A 12,162-nucleotide genomic window follows, 5' to 3' on the forward strand; every position below is an offset into this window, starting at 1 on the left:
TGCTCATTCTTTAATTCTCTAGGAATGTATCCCTCAAACATTACAAAGTTTTCTGTAGCTACAGACTTCATTTGTCTTTCAGGATAATCTGATGAATATACTCCTTCCTTATAACTATTAGTGCCAAATAGATAGCCTTTTCTCCAATAACAAATGCCCCTAGACTTCCAAGTTTATTTGGGAAGGAAAAGGGGGTAATGTGGAAGAAAGTGTGTTTAAATCTGAAATATTCTTCTTACTGTATTTCCACACGTTCTAGCTTTCTTTTGGTGTCTTGTTCAGTGGCTTTTAGTAGTTAAAGATGGAAAAAGCTGGAAGGATTTAGTGGGTCTAGTAGCATGCATGGAGAAAGAAACAGAGTTGATGTTTTGGATCAACAACTGTTCATCAGAACAGGAAAAGTGAGGAAACAAGTATGTTTTAAATGCTAAGATGGATGGGGAGAACTGAGGAAATATGTTAAAAGGTGTAGACCACGGTTGTTAAAGTAGCAGTTAATATAAAAACTTGTAGTAAAAACTGAATAGAAAAAAAGAAACACATTTAAAACAAAAAGGTATAACCACATCTATGGATTGAGAGAGAAATTAAAGGGTGGTTACCTGAAATTGTTAAATTTGTTATCAAGTCCTGAGGGCTAATGTATTTCCAGTTAGAAGATGCAATGTTGTTTCTCAAGCTTTCATTGGGTATTGTTGGAGCAATGTAGGAGACTGAAGGCAGTGGTCAGAGTGGGAATGAGGCAGAGAATCAAATGAAGAGCGACTAGAAGCTCAGGTCCCCCTTACAAACTGAAAAGAGGTATTCAACAAAGTGGTCACTCAATCTGCTCTTGGTTTCTCCTGGTATAGAGGAGACCACGTGGTGAGTACCAAATGCAGTGCAATAAACTGGAAGAAATGTGAGTCTCTGCTTTACCTGGAAGGAGTGTTTGTTCATGGCGAAGAGGTAAAAAAGCAAAAGTTGCATGGGAAAGTACCATGAGGGGATTGCTTAGTGGAGGTTGAAGAGAGAGCCAGGGAATCGTGTAGGGAGCAATTCTTTCTGAATTCTGAAAGTAGAAGGGAATGACAGTTGTGCCTATGGTAGAATCCCACTGAAACTGGAGGAAATTATGGAGCATGTTGCATTGAATGTCAAAATTGGTGGCGTAGAAGGTGGGTGTTAAGGGGAGTCCTATTCTGGTTCTGGCTGGGAGGAGAGGGTGAGAGCAGAAGTGTAGAATATAGAGGGAAGCTTATAATGATATTGGTTGCTAACCTATCTCCTGTAACGAAAATAAAGATGTCAAGGGAACAGAAAATTGAGATATGGACCATGTGAAAGTGAGATTAGAGTGGAAATTGGCGGCAAAGGTAATAACATTTTCAAGTAGTGTATAACTGCCGGAAGCAATACCAGTAAATGCCTCCTGCTGCCCTACAGAGCTTGATCCATTATAAGCTCACAGACTCCCACACCCATTTTAACTATACCTCCTTCCACTCTGCTTTTGGTAATGATCTTATTTTTCTTTTAGTTTCCCTGTTTCCATCATATCCAGTCTGATGATAATGTTTTCCACAGTGATGCCCTTTTAACATGTCTTTCATTTTTGCTTAACCATTGCTTCATCTTTGTCTTCGTTCATAGGGTTCTTGACTACAACTCCTCCAAATCCTGCACTTCTGCTCTACTTTCATTCCAGCCAGAACAAGGTTAAGCATCCCATTGTTCCCAGTCTCCATATTCATCATATCATCCTCCATAATTTCCATCATCTTGGGATTCCAGCACCAGTCACATCTTCCCTTCTTTTCCCCCTCCTACCAAACCCCCCTCCCACCTTCCCCAACCATCTTGCAGCATTCAGAAAGTCAGAAAGGACCATTTCCTTATGACTCCCTGGTGCACTCTTCCACCTCCATGAGCCACTCCCTTCTCATGGTATTTTTCCCTGTAACGCTTCCCAACATCCAGTGATCCAAATTGTCCTTCCAGGTGAAGCAGTGATTCAGTTTAAATACACTAATTTGAAAGAAGTGTATTCAGTGCTCACAATATGATCACCTCTTTCTTGGAGAAACTAAATGCCAATTGGGTAACCACTTTGAACATTTCCGTTCAGTCCATAGGGTGTTCCTGAGCTTCCAATCGCCTATCACATTAATTGTCTATCCCACTATCACTCTGACCTCTTTGTCTTTAACCTGACACTGCTGCAGTAATGCCCAACATAAGCTCAAGAAGCAGTACCTAATCTCATGTCAGGGCACATTGCAACTCTCAGGACTGTAATGAATTTAATAAGTTGAGTAATTTTTTTTATCTGTCTGGCTCTCGCTCTCCCTCTTCTCAGATGTGACCAGACTTTCTCTTCCCCCCCCCCCCCCCCCCCCCCCCCCCCCCCCCCCCCCCCCCCCCCCCCCCCCCCCCCCCCCCCCCCCCCCCCCCCCCCCCCCCCCCCCCCACCATAGCTTATAAAGTAACTTTAACAACATAGACCTGTACCTAATCACAGGGAATCCCTCTGTTTTGTGTACCCTTCCCCCTCTATGCAACTAAAAACATGGCTATTTTCTCCTTTTCAGTTCTAATGAAGAGTTCTTGACCTAAAACATTGACTCTGCTTTCCCTCTCCATTAATGCTGCTTGGCCTGCTGAGTGCTTTCAGCTTTTACTATTTGGATTTCCAGCATCTGCAATTTTTTTTTGCATCATGGCTTTTAGTATCATACCAGGTGTACACTTAAAATGTGATCATTTGACCATGAGTGCAGAACCTAACTTCCCCAATTCTGCTATTCTAGTAGGTAAGTAATCAAGAGTAGGTATTGTATTCAGCTTTTCTCCTCTTAACCTGGAGGATTGAAGTCAATTGCACTGTCCCTATTGTTTTTCCAGGTGAGAGTAACTAACTCAGTGTTAACAATGTACCCAGTGATCTTATGGATCTTAACGGCTCAGTAGGTTGCTGGGTAAATTTGTCACCTATCCAGAAGCTCTGGAACAAATAATTTCTCTAAATAACAAAAAGAATTCCTGCAGTCCTGGAAATTGGACCAAGCTGTTGAAATTAAGTACAGATATTTTTGCATCTTGTAAAGTAATTCAATTTCCACCGGCTGTGAATCTAAACAAAATCCTGAAAATTGATGGCTGCACAAGTATTTGTGTTGACTTCTGTTGAAGTTTAATCGAAAGGAAAAAATTGGTTAAGTTGTTATATGAATCCTATTTTACGCACTACCACTGAAAGTTAAAAGTAACTGCTTGCTGCTAACTTTATGTATTACAACTAACTGGTTTTCCTATTTTTGTCACTTACAGAACAGAACTTCATTTGAGCCATTTTGCAGAAAACAATGCTTTTGAAATTACACCTTTATCAAAGGTATCTTTAGACTTCAGAGATGATGACTTTTTTGATGTAATCTTCTTTGATGATTGCAAGCCAAAATTCCCCAGAGTTACTCAGTTTAACAATTACTCATATGATTGTAAAATGGCATGGAATTCATGGGAGGTTCCAGTTTTATGTATTTGAATAGTTAGAGTGGAAAAGGAATAGTTCAAAGCACATTTTTGGCGCTATTTTGTTCAGTTACGTGATGAGCAGGGTATGTTTTCTTTTCATTTTTTGGGATGGTTTTGAGTTCCTTGAGAATTATTGGAGCTGCATTCATCCAGACAAGAGAATTCCACCAAGCTCCTGACTTGTGGTCTTATAAATGGTGTCAAGGCTTTAGGGTGTCAGGAGAGTAAATGTTCATTCGTAGAGCTGTCAACCATACCTTGCATCACTTTCCTAATTGAGAGGAAACTGATTGGGTGGTAATTATCAGGTTTGGATTTGTCCTACCTTTTGTGATCACAACTTATCTGTGCAATTGTCATGTTGTCAGAAGATGTCAGTGTAACTACACTGGAATATCTTGGGAAGAAATGCCGATAGTCACTGACTGCAAGTTTTGAGTATCACAAACAGGATGTTTTCTGGTCCCATAGCTTTTGCTGTAATCAATGGTCACAGCTGTTTCTCAGTATCATGAGGATAGAATCCAATTGGCTGAAATCCTAAAAATTAGGTCTCTGCAATGATCCAAATCTCAGGAGCACACCAAGGTAGGTCATCCACTTGACATTTCTGGCTGAACTTGGTATTGGTTTATTATTGTCACATGTAATGAGATATTTTGTTCTGCGTGCCATCCAGGCAGATCATGCCATACATAATTATATCAAGATAGTGAAAAGAAAAATAGAATGCAGAATATAGTGTTGCAATTACAGAGAAAGTGCAGTGCAGTTAGACAAATAAAGTGCAAGGGCCACTGTGAGGTAGATTGGGAGATCAAGAGTTCATCATTTAGCATTTGAGAGCTCTAAAAGTGTAATAACAGCGAGATAAAAGCTGTCCTTAAGTCTTGTGGTATGTGCTCTCAGGCTTTTGCATCTTCTACCGGACAGGAGAGGGGAGAAGAGAGGATGAGCAGGTAACAAATTGGTTTATGAAGATTTGATCATATGATGAGACCAGTTGGCTGTAAGATCGCTGTCATTTCATTTGTTTGAAGTATCACTTGCCAGATGATAGCTGCAATGACGATAAACAATTAAACCATTTTTCCATTCTGTGATAGATTAGGATGGTTTTGAATTCCTTGAGTTCACACTAAGTACTGGTATACTCTGCTATGGTAAACAATTTTAATTAGTTACATATTATTAGTGGATGAACTGAAAATATGTGATAATGATTTTGTTTATTATGTGATCCAGTGGTCAAATATTCATTTGTTTTAATTGTCTTTACAGCCTGAAGAAAAGCAAAAGGCAGCTCAGCAATTTAACAAACTTCAGGCTGCTTTGAAGGTGCTTGGGATTTCAAATGAAGAACAGAAAGCTTTTTGGCACATCCTGGGTGCCATTTATCACTTGGGGGCAGCAGGTGCCACTAAAGGTACTGTGTTGAACTCATTAAGATTTGATAATCAAGTTTTATGTAGGGCTATTCTAATTCCATTTATTTGGCAGAAATTTCATTCTCATATTATTTAATGTCACATTTCCAGTATGGTGGTTGGGCAATGGGCAAGTATGCAAGGGAAGAAATTGGCTAGTCTTCTTGCATTCGGGAATGGGCAGCCAGTGCTTTGGGGGTTGGGATTGTGATTAATCTTGTGGTTAGGGTAGGTGAAGGATATAGGGTGCTGGAAATCGGACAGTTTTTATGGTGCCAGTTGAATTAGCCAACCTTGTTGCCTAAGGTGGGTGGAGGAGGATGAGGTTGGTGGTGTGATTAATAAATCAGCCATTGTCCATTTGTGGCCAGGGTGGGTGAATGGAGTAGGGGCATTGAGAACATGGCATGATTACAGATTTGTGGGAGAGATGAACAACAATAAAGGTGGACAGGTTAGTCAGAGCACTGAAGAAGGGCTGGTGCTGGGGAGAAACGTAAGGTATGGTTCATGAGTCTATGATAGATATCATTGTATGTGTCCCCTATGCATAAATTGTGTTGGTTTTGCTTAGGAAGTACTTGTTGTATTTAATGATTGGCCTGATTTGATTCTGGAAAGGTCACAAGCATGATTTACTCAGAAGTTAATTTTCAGTCAAACAAGCTGGGAAAAAAAAGCACTATCCAATTCATTTTCCAGACAACAGTTGTCTGTTAGTTTGCTCATTCAGAAATAACATTTTTAATATCATATTCTTTTAGTTCAGATTTTAAGATAAGGTAAGATATCTTTATGAGTCACATGTACATCGAAACGCATCTTTTGTGTAGAGTGTTCTGGGGGCAGCCCACAAGTGTGGCCACACTTCCGACGCCAACATAGTATGCCCACAACTTCCTAACCTGTACGTCTTTGGAATATGGGAGGAAACCAGAGCACCCAGAGGAAACCCACGCAGACACGGGGAGAACATACAAACTCCTTACAAACAGCAACTGGAATTGAACCCAGGTCGTTGGCACTGTGATAGCGTTACACTAACCGTTACACTATCATGCCTGTCCAGCTATAGATTTTACCTATAAACACCAAAAAACACTTTTACTTCATGGAAGCTCTTAGACATTGTTATGTTGACATCATTGCAAAGCTCTTTTCACAATATGGCTATATAGACATGCCTTTAAGCTAGCGTAAGATTAATGGAAATATTGAAGCAGGAGGAGATAAGCTCGCATTCTTCCCTTGTGTCCATTTTAGTGCAAAATGATCAAAGTGGTCATAGTGTTGATAACTCTAGTGATTAGGGTTGTGCTGGTTGGTTCAAATCCCTAAAAAGGCTTTCTGCTCTTGAGTGAACAATGGCTCACCTTTATTTTGAGCTGTCCAAAAGTCAAAATCTTTTCCATAGATACAGGTATGTAATTCACGTAATATGGCTTTCTATTTGTTATCCACAAGAACTTGATCTTGTGCTGGCAGTTAAACTATTCCAACACCTCACTGGATCATCTTAACATGGACTTGTATTTTAAATGTGGTTTGATAATATAAGCTTTAAGTGATTTTTAAAGAGAAATGGATCCTGCAAAAAATTGATTTATTATACTTTTTCAAATGTAAATACATGCAGATCTTTCAAATTATTTCTTCTTATGGAGGAGTGGAGAAATAAAACTAAGAAGATTTGTGGCAGTTTCTGTTTAAAATGTTCAAAACAAAATAGCACTCATGTTGAGGTTGATCAATTAGATTCAGTAAGTAGCAGAAAACTGATATTTGCTTGTAAAAGTATTTCCAGGGAACCAGAGGCTGATAAGTCATATTGATACTTACATTGTTAATTATTACTACTTCTTTTGAGAATTAGAGTAGATAACTTTTTATACTTTTAAATGTGAATTAATATTGCTTTTTGGTATTCTATTGAATTACTCACTGGAATGCAAGTAAAAACTTGAGTGTTTTCCGTGTATGTTTCCATTAAGCATGTAGTAATTAATAGTCCTTTATTTTCTCACAAATGTTTGTAAAACTTTTATCATTTAATGTGATATGTAACTTCTGTTTATTTGCCTTGCTCTTATTCGGTATTGTTTTTCCTGTGATTTAATTGCTGAAATTGGTAGTTAATAGTAAAAGCTCTCTCCTCTCCATCCCACAACCCTGATGCCATGCAGTACTAATGGTTCATGAAGTATGATACTTAACGCCTTTTCAGATGCTGAATAACCAAAAGGTACCAAGTAAGCAAAGATAGTCATTAATCAGCAATAATCTCATTAAATGTTGGACAAGCTAAGTAACATATATACTTGTATTCCTATGTTTTTACTCAATTGTGGTTGCTCTTCAGAAGGGCGGATATTTCTAATGCACTACACCAGTCACTTATGCTAATTTACAACCATTTTTACATTTGGTAATATGATTGACAGGATATTTGTGCGTAGTTTGACATTTGTAGAATCCCATAATTTCAAATGTAGCTTCCAAATTTGGCCTGCTTTTTTTTAATGAAAGCCTATCAGTGAATGAGTTGTTCAAATTTCTGTCATGAGTCCTCTGGTCAAACTACCTCCCAATAGTTTGCTGTCTAGGCTTGAATGGGAAGTGCTGATTTGGGTAAGGTTCTGAAGGGCTGCCAGTGTTTCGGAGGGATATGGGTATGTGTGTGCCTATTTTCGGGAAGGAAGAATAGGGAGAAACATATTGAAATGTTGCAGTCATTTGAAGTAGATTTAGTTTTATATTTGAATATCTCTTGAAGCTGCCGTTGTTATTTTGTAATTCCTCCACAAGATGGCACTGCTACAAAGTATTTTAAGGGTTTTCATTTAATCCATGGTTATACTTCGATATAATATGGTAGAAAAATCTTTGAAAACCTGTTCATTTGAAGTCATATTCTCTCCCATGGCCTAAAAAATATGAAAATTGATACTGATGCACCCTTTCCCTGCTTCATTTGTCATCCTGCATACTGTCAACTCCCAGTGAGCATCAATTGACCTTAACATAGAAGAAGTCACCACTTAAATTCTGAATGTATTAAAGAAGCTGACAATTTATACCTGCATTGAAAAAAATATATAAAAAAGGAATTTGTTAGGGCGATCAATGCATGTACCTAACTACCCACATGCACAAAAGTTTCCATTCCAATTCACAACCATTCATGACCCTTGTATTGGATTTACTAATTTACTACTCTGTGTGTCAAACACTGTATAATACTTTTAGTATATTTCAATTTTTGGTATATTAGACCATACACAATGCAATCATTTTTCTTCAATGGATTAAAAACTAAACGTAGTTGCATTTTTAGAACTACAGCAGAGTTATTAGCTTAGAATTTGCATTTGTAATGATGCTGAAATTGAGGGTACTTGTCATCATAACTGTGTAATGTTAAAGCAACTTCTAGCTTTTACATGTGCAGTTAAATGTGGAAATTTGGAATTTGTTGTCAGGATTTCCCTGCCCTTCCACATGATGTCCTTTTGCACTCTTCACAAATGCAACCAACACAATATCAGTGACTTAATGTGAATGATCTGTGCAGTATTCTTATAAAACCAACGACGACAAAAAGCTTTCTTGAATGAAGCTGAAATAGAGTTTTACTGTTTTATTGTTTGTTTAATATTCTGCTTTTACTTTAATCCAATGTACGTCTCACTCTTTATTTCCCTATCTTTAAAATAATTAAAAGCTTAATTAGATTCTTTTGCTACATGCTTTATTGTAGATAACCCTTCAGCCCGTTTCACTGCTCAGATTTTGATGATTTCATTGTTCTTGGATGTCACAGGTTACTACAAGTGTTGCCAAAATGAATGTTGGGATAGGAGAAATCAACAACACAGCTTCTTGCAAAGATTTAGCATGCACCTTGGAAGCTGATGTCAAGCGACTTTCTTTTGTAATTGACAGTGAAGTCTGGGCTAATATGGGTGGTCTATTTTTAAATGCATCTATTAAATTTATATGGCTTATTCATGGCTTAAATTTTTTCGAAGAAGTTGTGCTAACATTTTGCTTGATCATTTTAGCTCTCTAACAACTGAAATTGCCAAGGAAGAGTTCTGACCAACATGCATTTTTTCTTAGTTATTTAATAACCTACAAGCTATTGTAAAATAAGAATTGGGTTTTGGACTTTGTTTGGCATGTGGAACAGCAATCTAAAATCCTGGTCTTATTATGTTTATCTTGAATTCTGGCAAGTACTTTTTTGTGTGAACTAAATGGTGCAGATATGATTGTTGGAAAAAAGTGGTTAGCCATGGAAAGCGTTATTGTGCATGTTTTGTAGTGCAATGATGTTTTTTAAACTGCTGAATTTTTAAAAATGAAACTACCTTCTAACACTTTTTTTTTGTTTGCATGTTGCATGCTGTTCCATTACAAACCAGATGGTGATGAAGGTAAAAGAACTGTTCATTGTTTTGTGCTTATACGTACATATATTCTCTGTTTTTCTTTGAAATGTTGCTACTTTGCTGCATAGTCTCGGTCTTCATAGAACTTGAATGTTATTAAACTTTTTCATCTTTCACCTTGACATGTAACCAATCATTCATCTAACATATTCTGCAAAACTCCACTAATGCGTGTAATGTTTGAATTTCATTTTACTGCAGATGCAAATTTTCAAATATTTTATGCAAATTGCCTTTTATTGTGAATGATTGGTCCAGAATCCCAAATGAATACAACAACTTAATGATGAATAGAGAAGCTGGTTTCTTTAATTCTCCAAAGTTCTCTGTTTTTTTTCCCTCACTTATCTTGGCTAAATTTATGCTAAAGTAAATTTGAAGTGGAGTAGGTCATGCAGCCTATTGAACTTGGGTTGTCATTTCAGTTGAATCATACCTGATCTGTTTTAACTGCCTTGGCTTCCAGTCCTTTGATTTATTTAACAGAAATCTATTGATAGGTGTTGAAAACTTCAGTTTTTCCAAATCCAATCTTTTGAGGGAAGGATTACCAGATTTCTTCTGCCCTTTTAGTTAGTAAAAATTACTTGCTGATTTTCCTCCTAACCTTGAATAAATTTGATTATGCTCCTTTGATAAATATTTGAAACATTTGGTTCCGATTAACTCTCATCGTTACTGGGTTTCCAAGCCACCTATCCACCCAATCCTCCTAATTTATGTCTTTGATCTCCAGAGCACAATGAAACTGAATTTTGGGAGTGGACTGCAAATCTCTGCACCACCTTGTAGTATATTCAGTGTCACTGACCATGGATGAATCCTAGGTGATTGAGTCATAGATATATACAGCGCTGAAACAGGTCCCATGGGCCAACTCATCCATGCCGACCAAGATGCCTATCCAAACTTGATCCATTTGCTTGCATTTGGTCCACATCCCTTCTAAACCTGTTTTCATTCATTTATCTGTCTAAATATCTTTTAAACATTGTAATTATACCTGCTTCTACAGCTTCCTCTGGCAGCTGGTTCCAAATACCCACTACCCTCTGTGTGGAAAAAGTTTCCCCCTCAGGTTCCTTTTAAATCTTTCCCCTCTCACCTAAATCTATGTCTTCTAGTTTTAGACTCCCCTACCTTGGTGGGGAGAAAAGCTGTAGCCATCCACCTTATCAATGCCCCTCATGATTTTGTATACCTCAATAAGGTCACTTCTCGGCCTCCTATGCTCCAGGGATAAAAGTCTCAGCCTATCTGGCCTCTCCTTTTAACACGAGCCCTCCAATCCTGGTAGCATCCTCGTATATCTTCTGCACCCTTTCCAGCTTAATGACATCCTTCCTATAGCTGGGCAACCAGAACTGCACACAATACTCCAAGTGTGGTCTCACCAATGACTTGTACAGTTGAAAAGCAAAAAAAAACCCGCAAATTCTGGAAATCTATTGAATGTTTATTAACCTCAAATGCTAACTCTATTTCTCACTCTACAGATGCTGCCCAACCTGCTGAGTACTCCCAGTACTTTGTTTTTATTTATGAATTCTTAGTTATTGCATTTCCAAAACTCTCAGCCTCTACCAGTTGAAAGTCAAGGGCATTGGGTCTATGCAAATTCAAACATCTTCAAATTCCCCTAAAAGTCTCATCATGTAATGATATTTTTTTTATCGTTGCGGTGTCTATTACTTTGAGTTCCCTGTCTCCACTACATTGGAGAAACCAACATTGATTATGTAACTGCTTTGCAGAACCCTTCCTTTTGGTCTGCAAAAGTAACCTTGGGCTTTTTGTTCCCTGTAACTTTAGTTCTGCATCACCCTCTCGGTCTGACCTCTCAGTCTTTGGCATCTGACACTGTTCCAGCAAAACACAACATAAGCTCAAGGAACAGTATCTTTTACCTGGCATGTTGTAGCTCTTGTGACTTGTTACTAAATTTACTAGTTGGAGGGATGTGGACCATAGGTAGACAGAAGGGATTAGGTGTCATTAGCTTAATTAGTTTGGCATACCGTGAGCCGAAGGGTGTGTTCCTGTGCTGTACTGTTTTATGTCTATGTTCTATGTCTATGTTCTATGTCTATGTGTAGTTCTGATGCACTTATAACATTAGCTCAGTTTTATTCTCTGCAGATGTTGCCTCATTTGCTGTGTACTTTCAGCATTTTGATTTCCACTGGCTGTTGTGTTCTGCATCTTGAGGTTCCAGCATATTCTTTTGTTTTTTCTTCCTCCCTGACTGCCCTCATTGATCTATTAATTAAATGGCATTGAAAAAAATGCAATGGGCCGAATGGCCTAATTCTGCTCTTATGTCTTATGGTCTTAGTATAGACTTGAAGGTCTGAAATGGCCTTTTTCCATGTTCTGTGCATTCTGTTCCTGTCTGGAGAATGACCTACAGGGGGCATGACAGTTGTACCTGATCTTGCCCTTTAACCTTGGTCATCAGGAAGCTGCCAGATGAAATGTTAGAGGCAGGTACAAATATAACGTTTAAAAGACATTTAGACAGGTACGTGGACAGGAAAGGTTTGGAGAGATTTGGGCCAAACATGAGGAGATATTGGACAGGCAAGAATGTTAGTCCCTGCAACATAGGAGAATGAGGGGTGATCTTATAGAGGTGTATAAAATCATGAGGGGCATAGATAGGGTGAATGCACTCTTTTTCAAAGAGTTGGGGAATCAAGAACAAGAGGGCCTAGGTTGAAGGTGAGAGGGGAAAGATTTGATAGGAATTTGAAAGGCAACTTTTTTTA

The 12,162-nt window shown here is 38.2% G+C and overlaps 1 protein-coding gene across 1 annotated transcript in view; it reads left to right on the forward strand.

Moving 5' to 3' along the window:
• The window catches only part of LOC127581194 (unconventional myosin-XVIIIa-like), a 181,907-nt gene that overhangs the window by 92,457 nt on the left and 77,288 nt on the right, over positions 1-12,162 (forward strand). Inside the window, 2 exon segments of the mRNA XM_052035300.1 lie at positions 3,310-3,373; positions 4,798-4,942. Coding sequence (XP_051891260.1) covers positions 3,310-3,373; positions 4,798-4,942 — 209 coding nt within the window.

Source organism: Pristis pectinata, chromosome 21 (assembly GCF_009764475.1).
Source record: "Pristis pectinata isolate sPriPec2 chromosome 21, sPriPec2.1.pri, whole genome shotgun sequence".
NCBI classification, from domain to species: Eukaryota; Metazoa; Chordata; class Chondrichthyes; order Rhinopristiformes; family Pristidae; genus Pristis; species Pristis pectinata.